General features: G+C 37.5%; 2 protein-coding genes across 2 annotated transcripts; both read right to left on the bottom strand.

Moving 5' to 3' along the window:
• Nucleotides 1-2,424: 2,424 nt before the first annotated feature.
• Nucleotides 2,425-12,759, bottom strand: LOC146635500 (uncharacterized). Its single transcript, XM_085350150.1, has 9 exons — nucleotides 12,610-12,759; nucleotides 11,751-11,833; nucleotides 11,515-11,631; nucleotides 10,234-10,282; nucleotides 9,703-9,709; nucleotides 7,128-7,469; nucleotides 6,201-6,482; nucleotides 4,044-4,412; nucleotides 2,425-2,519 (listed from the first exon to the last, which is right to left on the bottom strand). The coding sequence occupies exons 1-9, from the start codon at nucleotides 12,757-12,759 to the stop codon at nucleotides 2,425-2,427; spliced, it is 1,494 nt and encodes a 497-aa protein (XP_085206276.1).
• A 554-nt stretch (nucleotides 12,760-13,313) lies between these two features.
• LOC146635499 (butyrophilin subfamily 1 member A1-like) lies at nucleotides 13,314-16,912 on the bottom strand. Its single transcript, XM_085350149.1, has 3 exons — nucleotides 16,534-16,912; nucleotides 15,513-15,794; nucleotides 13,314-13,825 (listed from the first exon to the last, which is right to left on the bottom strand). Exons 1-3 carry the CDS (start codon nucleotides 16,910-16,912, stop codon nucleotides 13,314-13,316), a joined length of 1,173 nt encoding a protein of 390 aa, XP_085206275.1.
• Nucleotides 16,913-19,227: the final 2,315 nt, after the last annotated feature.

Genomic DNA, 19,227 nt, shown 5'->3' with positions numbered 1-19,227 from the left:
ACAGATGAGTTTGAGTTGAACATGTTTACTGGCAGATGTCTGACATGGAAAAAAAAAAGAAATAGGAAAGAAGTGATTAAAGATTAAGTTTATCTAAAATTCCACCGTATCAAAACATGTGTGTTTTAGTTAAAAGGTATTCGATAATTATTTAGCATTTGTTTTTAATTTTAAAATCTGTTGCATACAAAAGGCAGGGCATGCACTTAACAGAGTCCAATAAATAATAAGTGAATATTATAGTAAACCCAATTTGCAAAGGTCAACTTTAAGTGCTATTTAACTACAGCAAAGAGCCATTTTTATTATGTTAATTGCTATAGGTGTTATTAGGTGTTATCTTCATATAGTATACTGGCAGCTGCATTTATGTTTGACTCGTTGACTTCAGTTACAATACATGTGACTTCTGGAAGAGCAGTTGCATAACTTTTTGTAACTTCTATGGCCAGTTTTCTTATATTGGGCATGTAATACACTGTCCTGTATAAACTTATTTTTTAGCCCATGTGTCTCTTTATTTGTACCTGTATGATGTGGATCTATTAATTATACATTTAGAAGACATGTACATGTATTAATTAGAAACATAATAAAAATACATTTTCAGATTCAGTTTATACAATGGAATATAGAAAACAGCATATTTGTCAGATATATACACTACTGGAACTTTAACATTATGCACTCCACAATGTATATAAATGCCACTTGTTTTGCACATATTCAACTCTGTATATTTTATATATTTTATTATTATTATTATATTTATTTATTTATTTTTTAATTTTTTTTTAACTATTTAATTTGTAAAAATGTGCATACACACACACACACACACACACACACACACACACACACACACACACACGTAGGAAAATATTTAGTATACACATCCAGAAATGCATACACTATTATATATTGTACATATATTTATTAGTTTCAGGTTGGCCATTCTTGTATTTTGCTCGTTTGTGTTGTTGTGTTTGCACATCTCTGTTGCTTGTGGGGCTCGCACACAAGAATTTCACTCGCATGTGCTGTGCCAGTGTGCCTGCACATGTGATGTGACAATAAAAGTGATTTGATTTGATTTGATTTGATATGTTCATGAATTTATGACATATCAAGACTAAAACAAACAAAAAAGAAACCTTGAAAAGCAACAAACATTTAGAATTACTATTCTTAAAATGTTTCAACATTTCAAACTTATATTTGCCTTCCTATTAGAGCTTCAATTTTTGTTTTTTAAGGTAGTGGTTTATTATAGTTTAGCAGTTATACCACAATACAGTTTTACTTTATATGCTGGTAGATACTGTGGTTATTGTGAATATAACCGTTGGATGTTCGCTTAACCTGAAGTAGACATGCAATGTGACAGATATAACTGTGGCTTAAGACATTAGAATATATATAGAATGCAATTTAGAGTTCCAATTTAGAGGACCTTTAGAGGTCACCTGCCCTCTAAATGCAATAAATAAAAATAAAACTTCTTTTTATAATAAAAGTAAAAGAGAAATATATCTATAAGATAACATCATGCAGCAGTGGATTTCTCAGTCTGTCTTGACTCTGGACACTTGCAGTTTTTACACATGGAAATCACATGTGTGCTAAGATGCAGGATTAGAACACAGGTTTAATCCGAATAAACTACTATTTTTCTGCTCGTTTCTCCTTATAAAAAACGTCCTTTTAGCACCACCGATATAACCAGATAAGGCAGCAAAATAACTGAACTAACATTATCATTAGTGTAAATGATCCCGATGTTTGTGGAGGACCGTAAAAGTGATATTCAGCTGAGCATCATGGCCCTCCTGTCCTCCACAGCTTTCTGCCAGTGTTCAGACAGCATGAACGGTGTGCATTCTAAAGTAGAGGCTTTTAAAGCAAGTAGAATGTGAGTTCTATTTGACGGACTGACTGACAATGAGAACACAGCTGAACCTAATCTGACACATAGGAAGTAGAACATGTGGAAAATAAACAGTGAACATGAATGAACTGAAAACACTGGGTCACAACCCAGGAACCCTGACATTACTCTTCGTCATGCTGTTTGAGCATTCAGCCATTTTTGCAACAAAATTATCCACTACCACACTTTCCGCATCAGCTTTGTCAAGTTAGTGACTGATTTGTTTATTCTTTTAGCTTTTGCTGCATTTTTCTATTTGTTTTCTTTCTTTGTAATCTTTTTTCGATTTCTGTTGTGTTTTGTGGTGTTTTTAATTTGATGGTGTTTTCTTGCACTCCTTTTGGCCTCTCAGGACCACTGTAACTTTTGCTATTTTTTGTTAAGTGCCATGGTTGGTTTACTTTGCCAGAGTCAAGAGAGACTGAGAAATCCATCAAGGCGAGAGGTGCCCAGACACAAGGTTTTTCTACTCTTGATGATACACCAGGACAAATTCAACAGTGTGAGGAAGAGGAGAGGAAGAAGTGCCAGCTCAGAGATATATAGAAGAGCGGAGGTGAAGACACAGACTGCTCTTTCTTGATGAAGGCTGTTAGAAAAGTTTAAAATAATTAGCAATGGTTAAATAAATAAATTAGCACTGGGCAGTGAAAAGGTATACATTTAAAAAGTTAAAGTGTGTAAGCACTCGCACCAAAATATCCCTGAAAATAAACGTCAAGCATATTAACTTCAGTTTTATGTTTCTTCAGTTAAACATGAAATATTTTTGCTTTATCTATGTGTTTGTTTCATATTGCTGTTTATACGCTTTATATATTTTGTGATAAGTTATCTGCTGCATTACATCGTATTTTATAAGCATGTTATACATCTGTATCATGCTCTGTTAGACCCATTCAGCCATTTAAGGATCAGATATCTTTTCCATCTGACCTAAGAAAATTATATGTCATGATTTTCTCACCCCAAAGGGATACAGGCTATTCTTCATTTTATCAGCAGCTTACTCGTTTATAAACAAGAAGGCCCAGAGGTAGCACTGACGGTTGCCAGAATACTTTATAGTATGTAACTTTATTTGTTGTGTTTATGAAATGTATAGTTTTATTTTTTGAAGAACCTTTTGATGTAATGTGATGTGCATTATGTGTTGAGTCATGACTGAATGGCTGAACTGCAGCACAGAAATAAATGAGATCTAATCTGGACAAGATGATAACTTTGATTTCTTCTCTATTACAGCACAGTTTTTAAATAAATAAATAAATAAATAACTGCCTTCAGAAAATGTCATCAGAAAAATGCAAAAAGATATTAAATTTTTTATTCAGTTAAACCTTTTCACCAAAAGAGCAAATGGCTCTTGCTAGAGATTTAATCAAACAAGCTGAAAAAAAAGAAAGCTCAAACTTTACCTTCATGTATTTGAAAAACCCCACATCTAAAGTTGCATTCATCTTATTTAACTCTACTCAAATAAAAAAATATTGTTAGGTTAATATTGTTAGGTGTGGGACGGAGAGATTTCGCAGGTCTTTCCTCCCCACTGCTGTCAGACTCCACAACAAAGACTTTAACTGAACAAACACACACATCCACACATGTGCAATAACACTAAGTGCAATAATCTTTTCTGGCATCGTTGTATTTTTACTCAGTTGTATATAGCATTCGTATTCTATTTTTATCTTATTGTATATTTTTATTCTATTTTATTCTACTGTATATAGTATATTATTTTATTCTATTCTGTACAGTTGTGTACTGTATTTATTCTTATTGTATTCTAATTTTTGCGTCATAACTTTTGCACTGTCCACTTCCTGCTGTGACAAAACAAATTTCCCACGTGTGGGACTAATAAAGGTTATCTTATCTTATCTTATCTTATATACAGTACATCTATAATATGTGTGTGTGTTTGTTTTAGCACCTGAGTTGTTTTTTTAAGTAGTTGTATATGTTGTATTTAAATGTTTAAGGTTTCCTGGTTTGACTAAATTTGATTTCTTATGAATAGTTTCTTTCTGTTTCTTTATCTCTGGCAGTTGCAAAATTATGTTTTCCTTCTGTTTCTCTGCTTCTGTTTTTATGTTTCTCATTTTATTACATGCTTGCTGCATGCTAATCAGATGTCTTTCAATGTTTGTTTCCATCTCTCCATATGCTGCTCTTTGCTGTGGTAATTTGTGTTTGCTTTTAGTTATAATGCTTTTCAGATCCATGTATCCCTTTGCTCTGTCCTTTTCTGTGATCTTATCCACTTCCAGAAACTGCGTGCCCAGGTTCTCCACCTCAGATGCAAATGTATTGCTTTGATCTCCGAGTTTATCTTTCACTTCTTTCAGGTCAATCTGTTGTTTCATCAGTATATTAATCAGCTCCCCCAAGTCTTTCAGTTCTTCATCTTTCTTCTGTAATTCTTCAGACTTCTTCCTTTCTGCCACGAGCAGCTCTTCTACTTTCTGTCTCTTTCTTTCTGTGTAAACGCATAAATAGTTATTTTGTTGAAATTGGCAGAAAAAAATGTGTCACATAATTTAATTAAAACATTTCTAATATGGTTTGAAGGAAGATTATGGACATTAAATAAAGAATATTAGAAATTACCCTTCAACAAAACAGATTTTTTTGACATTTCATTGCTATAGATTCTGGGCCATGCATCTAGGATCAGGGGCTTTTTAAATGAATGCCATCTATCATGATACAGTAGGTACACTGGAAAGGTCACTAATGCTTATTCACATTAAATTATTAAGAGTTACCAGAGTTAGATACCTGATCTGTTTTGTTTCCATTTCCACACAGAAATAGCTGCTGCAGTTAATATGAAACAAATTGCTAAGATAATGCTGACACGGTCAGCAGGAAAATGTGGAACTGCAACACAATCACCTGAAATGAAAAAGACAACGGAATTAAATTTATACAAAAATCTGTTTCCCCAAAATTCTGGGGCTCTATAAATAATGTCTAAAAAAAAATCAAATAAGAGAAAAAAACATTTCTTGTCTTTCATATCTGAGTTAATAAAAATGATGCCAGAAGCAATTGTATAAGTGTATGGAATCAGAGGAGGTTGTTTCCTGTAGATTTGAAATTAAAAAATATATTTTTCATATTCTTAACGAACATACGAATTGGGGCAACTGAGACTTAGGAGGGTCGTCTACCAATCACAATGTTGGTTGCTCAGTCCCTGGCTACTCCAGTCTACATGTCAAAGTGTCCTTTTTGCCTCCACCCATTAGGAGTGTGTGCGTGTGTGCAAGTGTGAAACAAAGTGCTTTGTTGCATCTTAAAAAATTGTTTGCATGAAAGTGTGTTTGGATGAAGGAGCCTTGTAGTAAAAGGAGCTCTGAGTGCTCAAATAGACTAGAAAAGTGTTTTTTCTTGATCCTTTTCACTACAGATTAACAACAATTTTTAATGCAGTGATGGTTTATCTAGTTTCCTACGTGTATTGCATGTCTTGTTTATTGCCTGATGCATTATATAATTTCTTTATGGTTTTGTTATTTCATGTTAAGTTAAATTTTGGAGAGCCTTGGGCTTATTTAGTAAATTCTTTTTTGTGTTCCCATTCTGTTCATCCAGTCTTGTCTTTGTATGTTTGTCTGCACATTTAGCTATATTTAGTTTTATTTTGGTAACTGAGGTATTCTGTGTTGTTATTTTCACATCCCTCTACCTCCGTATGTCTGTAGTGTTCAGTCTGTCTCCATCTGTTCAATGTTGTGTCGTGCTAGCTGTGTATTCCCAGGCTTTGTATTCCCAGTGTTTCCAGGCCTACCCAGAGCTCTCTTGTTCTGTATTCCCTAACCCACTCTCTGGTTTTGGACTTTATATATTCTTCAGATTTCCCTGCACCTGTTCGAGTTTGATTCCTGCCTTCAGCATTCTGGATTGGGGTCATCCTTGAACTGGTACACATAACATAGGGTCTTCAGATCACAGCCAATATTTCAGAGTGGAAAAAAACAAAACAAAACAAAAAAACACCCCTTCCATAGGGAGGTATTTTGGTATTTAAAAAACAAACAAACAATTATGTCCAAACATCCACTGCCAGATGTTCCACTGGGTTCTTTTTAAATTATAGAGATTTTTAAATATTGTCGCTTGTGTCCATTTGGAAACATCTTTTTTCAGTTTCAAGATTTGATAATGATCTTTTTAGTGCAATCAATTAACTATAGCATTTTTAAAAAATCAAATTTTGTTGTTATTTATATTTCTAAAGATTAAAAGAAATACAATTTACCTGAAACACATATGTGTGTCTCTCTGCTCTGTTTCATATCCCTTTGCTGAACTCTGCATGTGAAGCTGTTTTTGTGTCTCTTCTCCACAGTCACTCTGCTGCTGACAGTATAGAGGTCATCAGGACCTCTGAGGGTCTCTGTAGGTCCAGCAGAGAGGAGGTTTCCCTCACCGTCCAACCACAGCAGCTCAGGCTCTGGATACCAGCCTGCAGACTCACACTGTAACACCACCCTGCTAGTGTTTATGTTGATTCCTGATATTGTTGGTAATGAAAGAGAGCCTGAGGATGCCAAAGAGAAGAATGTGTTTTTACAGAGCACAGTGTTTCTGGTCAATTATATCAGCAATAAAAATGTTTTAATCAGTTTGGATAAAGGTTCCCTCCAAGCGTACTGAGCAGAGTTATATGTTCTAACAATAATTTACTTCTGCAAATTGTTTATTTCCAGCTGGAAAATAAAGGTTGAACTGTTGCTAGAAAATGTCACAGTTCAAGAAACTGCCATGGTGCTATTGCCAGTTTCACACAAGGTCATAGTGTACAAAGCTCTATTAGGATGAAGATGGAAAGCTAAGATAAATTATTTTCAAAAATATTCAAAACCTGCATAGAATCAACCTTCTTATTTCCTGCCATATAATGCAAAAATCAAACAATATATGCACCATTGTAGTTGGTAAAGGACAAAGTGACTGGTGTGTGATAAAATAATGGAAAAAACCAGCAAAGACTGGACTGGATAAAGTTGATTACTTAAAACAGCTTTATATTAACTGCAACAGTTTCATGTAACTATACAGCCAAATGCTCCCCACGGCATATACAGAGACATCTTTGTAAGGATCACTTTACTGTGTGTTAAAGTTTTTCCTTTAATTTGTCATCAATTTGTATCTCACAGTGTAATGAAAAATGTCCACTTACCAACAAGAAGTTCAATGATAGATTCTTTGTGCTCTGAGGGAAAAAAGCATCTATATCTGCCATTATCAGAGTGTTTTACTATAGAGAGTTTCAGTGAAAGGTCTCCCTGCTTCAGTTTCTCAGTGGACAGTGATGTCCTTCCTTTGTAAGATGGGTTTTGATTAACCAGATGGTCTTGACCCTCAAACCACACATGGACAAATCTGGGATCCAAGTCAGGTCTCCCCCACTCCAGAATCTCAGAAACAGCGTCTGATGGAGGTTCTAGGTGGCATGGTAAGATGACATCCTCACCAACTAATGTGATTATTGTTTGTGATGGTGTTACTGTCTCAGACTGACCTGAAAAGCACAGGACAAAGTTTATATCTTACAGTCACATTAATGTTTGTGGATTCTTTGCAGCTGACTCTTGATTGTTTCATTTTATTTCTATTGTGCTGATGTATATGTGCAAAATCATGAAATATCTTCAAACCTCATTTAACTTTATATTGAGTTTAAAGTATTCAAATTAGTTGAGGTTTGTGTAGAAGTTACCTGTCTTAATATCTATCAGAAGGAGCAGGATCACAGCATGGTGAAAAAACAAACAACATAACTGAGGTTTCAAGATGAGCTGGCCATACTGGGGAAACATCCTGGTGCTCTGGAAATAGAAAGAAAAGAACCATGGAAGAAGAACATACTTCAAACCTGATTGCACAGAGTGAGTTGACCTTAAATATTAAATTACTGTGATATCAAGTTTGTATATTCAGTAGTAAGCATTTTGTCAAAGATCAGTTAAAAATTCAGTGAATTATCATAATTTAAATTGTGCATACACTTCCTAGATCCACAGACCATATTATATCAGTAGAGACAGCTCCCCTAAAATACAATCAGCAGTCAAATTAGTCAAATGTATTTGTGCTATTCTGGTTACTACTGTAAGTGCGTAAATATAAATAAGTACCGCATTGAAATGAGTAGTGAAACAATAAAAAGTAAAATAAGGTCTGTGAGATTACTTGTTTAAAAAAATGCGAATTTGCTAATTACTTCTCTTAAGTCAGCAACAATTTACAACATAAAACAGATCATTCCACATAACTTAGTGATAGGATCGAACGGGTGCAGGTCTCGAAAAAAAACCCAAAACTGCTCAATGTGTGATATTCCGTGCAATATCCTCAGTTGGCAGCAAATGTTGTATCATAAGACCCTTAGTATCCAGTATCTAGCTAATATGTTATCATGGTATTGTAGCTATACAATGGCACATAGATGCACAGGTTTTTCTTGTCTTACGGCTCCACTTTTAATTGCTTTTTTGGGGTCACAGCTCTAGGCCTTTTATTCTGTTGTTAGTGCCAAATGCAATTTAAAATCAGCAGGGAAACACTAATTATCTTAATTGCAACATTTCCCAACAGTGTTATTTCCATTCCTATTTGAGGTTTGTGGGAAAATACACTCAACAAAAATATAAACGCAACACCTTTGTTACTGCTCCCATTCCCCATGGGATGGACGTAGAGACCTAAAATTCATTCCAGATACACAATATAACCATCCCTCCCAAACAGTGGTCACAAATCAGTCCAAATGTGTGGTAGTGGGCACATCTGCCATATTGAGATAATCCATCCCACCTCACAGGTGTGCCACATCAGGATGCTGATCTGACATCATGAGTAGTGCACAGGTGTACCTCAGACTGCCCACAACAAAAGGCCACCCTGGAATGTGCAGTTTTTTGCGCTATTGGGGGTCTGGGGACCCAGAACCGGTCAGTATCTGGTGTGACCACCATTTGCCTCATGCAGTGCAACACATCGTCGCATGGAGTCTATCAGATTGTCAATTGTGGCCTGTGGAATGTTGGTCCACTCCACTTCAATGGCTGTGCGAGGTTGTTGGATATTCGTGGGAACTGGTACACGCTGTCGTATACGCCGGTCAAGCAAATCCCGAACATGCTCAATGGGTGACATGTCCGGTGAGTATGCTGGCCATGCAAGAACTGGGACATTCTCAGCTGCCATCTGCCCTGAACAATGTGAACCATGATTCATCCGTGAAGCGCACACCTCTCCAACGTGCCAGACGCCATCGAATGTGAGCATTTGCCCACACAAGTCTGTTACGGCGACGAGCTGGAGTCAGGTCAAGACCCCGATGAGGACGACGGGCATGCAGTTGAGCGTCCCTGAGACGGTTTCTGACAGTTTGTGCAGAAATTGTTTGGTTGTGCAAACCAATTGTTCCAGCAGCTGTCTGGGTGGCTGGTCTCAGACGATCTTGGAGGTGAACCTGCTGGATGTGGAAGTCCTGGGCTGGTGTGGTTACACGAGGTCTGCGGTTGTGAGGCCAGTTGGATGTGCTGCCATATTCTCTGAAACGCCTGTGGAGACGGCTTATGGTTGAGAAATGAACATTCAATGCACGGGCGACAGATCTGGTTGACATTCCTGCTGTCAGCATGCCAATTGCACGCTCCCTCATTGCTTGTGGCATCTGTGGCATTTTGCTGTGAGACAAAACTGCACATTCCACGGTGGCCTTTTGTTGTGGGCAGTCTGAGGTACACCTGTGCACTACTCATGATGTCAGATCAGCATCCTGATGTGGCACACCTGTGAGGTGGGATGGATTATCTCAATATGGCAGATGTGCCCACTACCACACATTTGGACTGATTTGTGACCACTGTTTGGGAGGGATGGTTATATTGTGTATCTGGAATGAATTTTAGGTCTCTACGTCCATCCCATGGGGAATGGGAGCAAAAACAAAAGTGTTGCGTTTATATTTTTGTTCAGTGTATGTTGCAACCACAGATCTTCCCCTTGGTGCAATCTTTTTTCCCCCTTTTCATTTGGTCTTTTTTTCTTGCTGTGTGTGAGTGTGGTGTCTTGTGATAATTATACACTTGATCACAAAGTCCAGCACTGGTGATACATTAACAGCAAAAAGTAAAGGCAGATTAAGACAAGCAAGTAAAAAGAGATCTGAACTGCTGCCCACTTAAGAAAAAAACTGGTTGAGAGTTTTGTTTTTACAATGGCTAACAGAAGAAACACAATTTAATGAAAGCTTAGTGAACAAATACTCGAACAACAGTATAAATCAAGAGAACTAGTTTTATATTTACGTTTATCAAATTAGAACTACAACAAAAGAAGTACAGTTAAGATTAAAATAGAATCATATTTATGTAACTTTATACACTTACCAGTTGTTTCTCTGAGTGAGTTTGCACCTACGTTCAAAATGCTACACAGGATCTTCGGCTGTGCTGAACTTGAAAAGTGGAAGTGTGAACTTTGACCGTCTGTGTGATCTTTGGTACAAGGAACTGCTCCAACTATCATAAAATCACAGCCTTTGATATACAATAGTATTTTACAGCTCTCTGATTACAGATGATACAGTCGGGGTTATTGCTGCACGTTGCTAGGTCAACCAGTCAGACAATGGGTGGGGGTAATGATGTTGCGTCTGACACTGAAGCTCTGAGGCATGTGTAAATGGGGCGTGTCCAAATGAAGCCTGTGTCGAGGTCTGTATCATTCTTTAGAATATCAAGTAACCAAAGATAAACAAGACCCGTTATCTGACTCAAGCAGTTCAGAAGATGTAACCAATATATTAGTTTAACAAAGAATAACTGTTATGGCCCAGGTCATGATGTTGTGTGTTGTTTGTGCTCCTCACACCTGAGGGTGGCGTTATTCGTTCTCTTTGTTTGTACCTATGTAAGTTCCAGGTGGAGCCGTACCATTGGCTGAGGATGTAATGAGGCTTTGAACTGGCTGATGGAGGTTTGGGCCTTGCTGCTGCAGTTTAGGCTTGTGTGTAAAGCTCAGGAGGTGTGTGCTAGCCTCTGTGTGGACCAAAGCTTGGATTATGACGTGGTTAGGCTACAGTATTGCTTGCTTTTGAATTGGTGCCTGAAGCGTACCAAGAGAAATTCTGACATTGTGGGAAAAGGGACAACCAGATATATATGAAGTTTGCACGTAAAAAAAGGTTGCTTTTTGATAAATGGTGTCAGGCTAGCAAGTCAAAGATTTTGCACAGCTGAGGTTTCTAGTGCTTTTGGGGGGTTTTAAGAAATGCTTGCTAGAGCATGTGGTATTTAATTTAAATGAACAAAAAGTTGAGTCTCTTGCAAACGCTGCTGTTTTGGCAGATGGATTTGGCCTCCTCTTCACAGGAGTGTTTTTTTTTTTTACATCTCCGATACATCAGGACCCTATGGTTTCTCCTGGTGTGGGGAGGACATGGTCAGTTCTCAAGAACATACATGCTCCAATCCAGAAATTTGTATTAGATATTGGACACAGATGGTGAACTGCTGTCAGACCCTGAATAAATTGTGAAACGTGTCTGTGATTACTTGGGTCCAAAACTCGATGTTCCAGAAGAATATGTAGCCGCCTCTAATCTCTCAGTGGCACCATTAAGACGGCAGGACAGCAGGGCCTCTTCCCCATAAGAAAACTCTCCTCCACCACTAGCAGGAGAATGAATAGTGAATATCTTAAGGCTACTGCTTGTACAGATATCATGGCTGGCTCACACAAGCTTACTCTGCCACTGCCACAGGCCATGTGAGTTTACCGCCCCTCCCACCAGAGTTTACTCCCCAGTTGACTGTCGTGAAACAGGCGTAAATCAGTGACATTGTAAAACTTGCAATTATTGTAGGGCACGTTCTAACAAAACAACCAATAGATGTAACTGAATATCACATAATATCAAAAGACTAACTTAACACTGGGTTAAAACAACACAGATTTTTACTTTGCTCCGTTTTTGCATGAAATGGATCTGAGAAGATGTTGAGGGTGATAGTATTTTGAGATGCTGTCACCCAATAATAACATAAGTCTTGAATCAGTCTCAGAGAGGATGGCTAGTTGGGGATATGTGTGTGTGTTTGTATGTGTGTGTATGTATATATTTATATTACACAGGACTGCATATTACACACTGATCGATGATCATTTGTCCTATTATTATCAATCACACTGACTGAACAATGTTTATCACAGTTGGATCTTGGAGACGATGTAAATATTTGACAGAACATGAGGTGGAAATGACTTTATAAATTTAAACTGGAGTTTAAATTGAAGAAAAGACGAAAAATCGGGTAAAAATTCGTACTTGTAAGTTGAAACTTACACGCAGCCGTGAAACGTGAGTTTTACACATAGTTTTTTTGCTTTGTATATGTAAACAGACCTTACCAAAAAAATATCTAACTTGTGTAAATATGTTTTACAAACACAAATCTTTTTTTACACACACACAAATTCTAATTTATAGATGCAAAAACATCATATTTTCATATATTTTCATTTGAAGGTTACAAAACTCACAACTACACATTCTGATTTACAAGTACAACATATTTATGACCACAGTTTGAGCCCATACACATGGGAACCTCAAAGAGGCTGCCAGGAAAGCTGTAACAGGGAAATACCTGCAGAGAGTCAGGTAAGACCTGAAGAGTCAGCTGAATAGGAAGAACAAGATCCAGGCAATCAACACCTACACACTGTATCTCACCTGTGATCAGGTACTCTGGTGGGATAATAATCTGGCCAAAGGCAGAGATAAAAGCCACTGACATCAAGACAAGGAAGCTCTTTACCATCCATGGGGTTTCAGTTACACTTTACAGTTTAGAGTAAAACCATACATATTTAATCCCTGTAATATTCTGGATATTTATAATCTGTATATTGTTATATATTAGAGCTATTTCTTATATTTTGTAACTTTGTTATATATTGTATTATTTAATTTCAGTCTGTTACTGTTCTTATTATCTTGGAGAAGGAGGACGCACATAGTTTAATTAAGGATTAATAAACTATTCTTATTCTAATTCCTATTCACCCCAAATCCATCACCCTGAGTCTGTATGCTAAACCAAAGAAAGGTGACCGTGCATTAATGAGTGGCAGAACCACCGTCCAGGATGAGACAACAAACATCCATGAGTACATCAGGAAGACACAACAGATGATGTGCTTAGTGAATACCTCAGCTAGCAGACACCTGAGAAACAAGGGGAGAAGGGGATGAGATGAGCCATCATGGAAGGACAGGCTGGCGGTACGTACCATCAGCAGATACAAGAAGTACTTTTCAAACCTCTCTACATGAGGTTTGAGAATTTTTCTAAATGTTTAAAGTTTCCTGATTTTGCTCTAAATTAAGTGTCTTCTTAATCTCATCTTTCTGTTTCTGTAACTCTGCCAGTTGTTTCTTGACTTCCAGTTTTCTTTGGGTCATGTTATCATGTATGTGCTGTGTTCTAAGAAGACGGTTTTCAATGTTTGCTTGCAGCTTTGAATTTGCTGCTTTTTTCTCTATTAATTTGTTTTTGCTTTCTGTTATTATTTCTTTCAGATCCATGTATCCCTTTGCTCTGTCACTTTCTGTGTTCTTATCCACTGACTGAAGCTTGTTTTCAATATCCTCCACCTCACCATCCACCACATCCCTTTGTTGTTTGAGTACATTTTTTACTTTCTTCAGTTCGTTTTCCTGTTCAATCAGTATATTAACCAGCTCCTCCAGGTCTTTCAGCTCTTCCTCTTTCTGCTGTAGTTCTTCAGACTTCTTGTTTTCTGCCAACAGCTGCTCTTTCTCTTTCTCCTCAGCTTCATCCTCAGTTTGCCTCTTTTTCTCTGCATAAGTACAGAGTTAGTTATGTAAAAGTTGTCTGATGAACAATGGTACACACACCTTGATTAAGTTGTTAATCAAGGTGATTTTAGTTGTTAAAAACTTGAGTTAGTACAGATTTGGTGACACCTAGCAGATAGACCAATATGATTACCTTTGATTTTGTTTTGTCTCCATATCCACAGAACAATGACTGTTGTACAAGTACAAATGAGAAAAACTGCCAAAATAATACTGACGCGGAGGGCAGAAGAAGGTGGAACTGCAACACAATCACCTAAAATTAAAAAGACAAGATAATTAAATTCATAATAACTTCCAATAATGCTCAGACATGCATTCAAATTGTAAATAAAACAGATAATCATTTTATGAGACACTTAGAGCCTATACTTTAAAAGAAATACCACAAAGAGAACCTGTTGAAACATGAAGGACCTTCCCTGACAAAGACGGCAGCTGATGGCAGCCGATGTTACTCCAAAACCAGTATGTATCATTATGTACCGACTGGCTGGCTTTCACAGATGTCCAAGCTACCACATACATCACTTTACATTACTTTGGACTGTGTGCTGAAAACAGCAGTACAGTTTCCCACGTCTCTTCAATATATGTTTAATGAGCTCAGATGTTATTTTGATGCAGAAATGAACTGTGTTGACTGAAAATGGTTTTCAGAGTTGTTTCAGACCACAAAAATTATTTTCTCTTCAAAATCTAGACAATTTTTAAGGCACTGCTGCCAGATGGTCTGAAGATCACAGCCAGTCAATGTTTCACAGACTGGAAAACTCGTCCCTCTTCAGTTCAGAAATACTCAGCCTCACTGGGTGGTTTTCTTTAATGCCAAACATCAATTATGAAGTAACTTCATCAACTGTCAGATATTGGATTGGTTTGTGTTACATCCACTGACCTTTTGGCCTCTTCCTGCAAGAGAGTTGCTCTCTCCCTCGCTCTCTGTTCCAGGTTCCTACACCTGATTGACACAGCTGAGCAGCATCAAGATCACGTGTGGAGCAGCATAATCCCCCCAGCAGCAAGTGTGTTAGTCTCTTTGTCTTTTGGCTACTGAGTCCTGGGAAACATTAGTGCTGTTTTTGCTTTCTTTGATTTGTGCTTTGGAAGCCAAATTTACGATTTAGTCATGGTATTTAGAAGTTAGTGGAAGTTTGGTAGGGGTTCTCTGCCATTTCTTTTTTATGTGAACCTTGGAGTTTTTGTTTGTTGTTTTGGCCTTGGAGACCCTGGAGATTAATTTGCTTCCTTTTCCACTCCTACTTAATTTAATCATGTAAAGCTGTAAGAATTTTTAAAAACCGCAAAATAGATTTTGACGCACACTTTATTGTTTGTAGTCTGAGCTTATAAACAGCTTGTGCTATTGCCCTTGTATTACACCTCTCATGCCCCATACAGACAAAGTCAGTCTGTAACAGTTTGAATTTATCATTATATCAATTATCCAGTATTGTTCTTTCAGTTTAGGAAAATAGAAATGTTTCTTATATCAAATTTTAAATGAATTTAGATTTGCATTTAATTTCTTTGCAAGTCTTAATAATTATGAAAAACTGACTTTATTTAACTATAACATTTAAATATTACACTTCAGATTTTTTTAATCAGTGAGGTTGTAACATAACACATCTTAAGACTGAATCAAATTTCAGAAGAAAACGTTACCTGAAACATGCATCTGTGTCTCTCTGCTCTGGTTGATATCCCTTTGTTGGACTATACAGTTGACAGTATTTCTGTGTTTCTTCTCCACAGTCACTCTGCTGCTGACAGTATAGAGGTCATCAGGACCTCTGAGGATCTCTGTAGGTCCAGCAGAGTGGCTGTTTCCATCACTGTCCATCCATAACAGCTCAGGCTCTGGATACCAACCTGCAGACTTACACTGTAAAGCGACTGCACTCCTGTTTATGTTGACTTCTGCTACTGTAGGTAAGGAAAGTGAACCTGAGGATGGCAAAGATAAGAAGTGTTAATGCATTCACAGAACAGTGTATTTGATTAATGATATCAGCAGTAAAACACGTCTTAATCAGTGTGGAAAAAACTTTGACTGCTTTTTTCAAAGCTGACCAATACTTCACTTCCTCTAATTGTAACATACTTGGTAACTCAACCACAACGTGAGAACAGCCATGTGATGTTCCAATAATTTACTCCTGCCAATAGTTTACCTCCAGCAGGCTTTTTTTTTTTTTTACTTCAGCTGTTATTGGAGACGAAAACAAAACATGTTCCAGTGTAGTTGATAAAGGGTAGCGATACTGGGGTGTGATAAAAGAAAAATGAGCAAGGAGTTGGGCCACCAAGCACCATCTGAACTCCACTGACGTAAACTAGAGGCATAAACACCTTCAGTTATTACACCAAATAACACATACTGTCATTTGGTGTTTTGATGATGGTTGTGGAGATCCCTGTCTAACTCAATGGTAAAAAATCTTCCATAGGTGTTCATTTTTGTCTCAGGATAGAAATGTGTAATCACTTAATAAAGGTAATCCCATATAAAACAGCTTTATATGAACAGTGACAGTGACCCTTCCCTGTAAATTCACAATTGGATTCAAACCCTTGCATCCATACAGTCCCAACAGCATAATAAAGGCATTGGATGTCCTAACTACAGGGACAATTATTTGTCATTCATCTGTATCTCACAGTGTAATGAAAAATGTCCACTTACCAACAAGAAGTTCAATGATAGATTCTTTGTGCTCCGAGGGAAAAAAGCATCTATATCTGCCATTATCAGAGTGTTTGACTCTAGTGAGTCTCAGTGAAAGGTCTCCCTGCTTCAGTTTCTCAGTGGACAGTGATGTCCTTCCTTTGTAAGATGGGTTTTGATTAACCAGATGGTCTTGACCCTCAAACCACACATGGACAAATCTGGGATCCAGGTCAGGTCTCCCCCACTCCAGAATCTTAGAAACAGCGTCTGACGCAGAGTCAAGGTGGCATGGTAAGATGACATCCTCACCAACTACTGTGATTATTGTTTGAGATGGTGTTACTGTCTGAGACTGACCTGAAAGGACAGGACAAAGTTTGTATCTCACAGTCATGTTTATCTAATGTTCTTAGATTATCTGCAGCTGAAGCTTGACTGCTCAGTTTCATTTATATTTTTATACACCTAACAAATTGTAAAATATATTATAAAATATACACAGACCTCCAAGAAGGATATATTTTGTGTAAAGTATTTACTTTAGCTGATTACGTTTGTGTAGATGTTACCTGTCCTTATATCTGTCAGAAGGAGTAGGATCACAGTGTGGTGAAAAAACAAAGCGCATGGTTGACGTTTCAAAGTGAGTTGACCACATTGGGAATTTATCCTGGAGTTCTCGAAAAAGAATATAAAGCCACCAAATTTTAATTACTTAAAAGTATATCATGATTTTAAGACAGCAAAAAGCATAAACAAGTAAAAATATCAGCTGAGATCACCAATAACAGGTGAACAAAAAATACTGATCATCTTGTAAAATTTAGCCAATGACATGAAACAAAATACCAATTTGAATACTGATGTAGACTGTGCACTAAAAAAAATGCTTTTATTGCAAAGCTAATTATTTTGTTTTCCTTTTTTTTCTGCCACAGACCTTCCTTTGGCAATCTGTGTTTTTGATCAACAAAAACAAATATACCTTAAACTGGATTATAAAGGGTAAATTAGTCAATCAAAAAACAAAACAAAACAAAAGACAACTTACCAATACTGCCATTTTGTGTTAGTTATACGCTTGATCACAAAGTCCAGCACAGTCAACACCAAAAATAAAGGTAGCCTAAGACAAGGAAGAAGAAAAGTGTTTCGATTCTGACATTAAACTACTTCCTGTTCAAGAAAAGAAAGCTGTACTGGTTGGCCGCTATTTTTATGATGGCTAACAGAAGAAAAACTTAAAATATAGTATTCTCTATATAATGAAAACTTAGCTAACAAATAGAGTTAACACAGTTTATAAAACAAGAAAACCAGTTTGCAATTTATCAAATTAGAACTACAATAAAGAACCACCATTAAAACTAAAACAAAACTGTATTTAAGTAACATCACACACTTACCGGTTGTTTCTCTGAGTGAGTTTGCACCTGCGTTCAACACGCTACAGGATCTTCGGCTGTGCTGAACGTGAATAAGGCAAGTGTGTACTTTGACCGCCTGCGTACCATTTAGTGGAAGGATCTGCTCCAACTATCATAAAATGACAGGCTATCATGTATACCGTAATTGTCGGGCTATAAGCCCCTACTTTTTGCACAAGCTTTGAACCCTGCGGCTTTTAGTCAGGTGCGGCTTTTCTATGGATTGTCCATGATTTTTGTGATATCGTAAGACGATTTGTTTTGTTTGTTCCGCTGTTGTACGGCACTACGTTGCCTGGCGGAAGGATCGGGGTTCAAGAGTGGTATGTTAGTCACGTGTCCGTCCGCCAGGCAACGTAGTGCCGTACGAAGTAGCGCGAAAAACAAACTTCAAAGTAGCGCTACGCATTCAGCGGGAGGCGTGGATGACGAGCGGCGATAAACTTGCGAAAAGCAAGTTATGCCCAACTCCACCGGTGGATTCTGACAGCGTGGAAAAGTGCGAAAACATCCACGATCACCAACGGATTTTGAAGGGCTGGACTGCTGCATGATGGAGAGGAGGACACCGCCACGGCCCTTCTGAGGGTGTTCGACTCTGACACTGACAACGAGGATTTCTTTGGTTTTGAAAGTGACAACGAAGGAGAGAAGCGGAGAGTGGATGACGAAGCCATCCTGAGCCTGTTCGTTTCCGACATTGGAGAAGAGGACTTTGGTGGTTTTAGAGCGCAGGAAGAAGAGAAAGATGGTGAATGACTGACTTTTCTTCTTGTTAAAGCCGTGTCACTGCACCTGAGCCTAAAAGGTAGTCCGAATCTATTGTTCTGGTGTGCTGTAGGTTACTGTTATGTACTACATGTGCAAATATGTACCCATAACTTGTTTTTCAAAATATTAATAAAAGGGGTGTCTCCAAACAGCCATCTCTTTCCTGACAATTCCCTTTGTGCATATTCTCTTACATATGATAAGTCAACATTGAAACACCTGCGGCTTTTAGTCAGGTGCGGCTAATGTATGTACAAAACAGGATTTTCCCCTGATTTTAGCTTGTGCGGCTAATATTCAGGTGCGCTTTGTAGTCCGGGAAATACGGTAATTGTATTTGACAACGGTTGTTCAGCAACACATTTACACAGACATGAATATTAACTAATAATTAAATAACGAGTAATACATAAATGCATGGTAAATGATGAAGAAACACTCACTGCGTGATGTCTATAATCAGCTGTATTAAGAGTCATTTGATCCAGACCTAACTATATGCTTTAGCAAA

This window comes from Diplotaxodon limnothrissa, linkage group LG3, assembly GCF_057381915.1.
Source record: "Diplotaxodon limnothrissa isolate DT_005_m linkage group LG3, D_limnothrissa_male_GT1.1, whole genome shotgun sequence".
Classification (NCBI taxonomy): Eukaryota; Metazoa; Chordata; class Actinopteri; order Cichliformes; family Cichlidae; genus Diplotaxodon; species Diplotaxodon limnothrissa.
This window is presented reverse-complemented; position numbering and strand designations above follow the sequence as displayed.

Excerpts from the sequence above, each read along its gene's own strand:
- LOC146635500 (XM_085350150.1), bottom strand. The coding sequence starts at position 12,759 with ATGTCAGTGGCTTTTATCTCTGCCTTTGGCCAGATTATTATCCCACCA. Across the intron at positions 11,632-11,750 it reads CAACTGGGGAGTAAACTCTG|TGGTGGAGGAGAGTTTTCTT; the intron begins GTGGGAGGGGCG and ends TTCTCCTGCTAG. Across the intron at positions 6,483-7,127 it reads TATCATTGAACTTCTTGTTG|GCTCTCTTTCATTACCAACA; the intron begins GTAAGTGGACAT and ends TGGCATCCTCAG.
- LOC146635499 (XM_085350149.1), bottom strand. The coding sequence starts at position 16,912 with ATGACTGTGAGATACAAACTTTGTCCTGTCCTTTCAGGTCAGTCTCAG. Across the intron at positions 15,795-16,533 it reads TATCATTGAACTTCTTGTTG|GTTCACTTTCCTTACCTACA; the intron begins GTAAGTGGACAT and ends TGCCATCCTCAG. Across the intron at positions 13,826-15,512 it reads GACACAGATGCATGTTTCAG|AGAAAAAGAGGCAAACTGAG; the intron begins GTAACGTTTTCT and ends GTACTTATGCAG.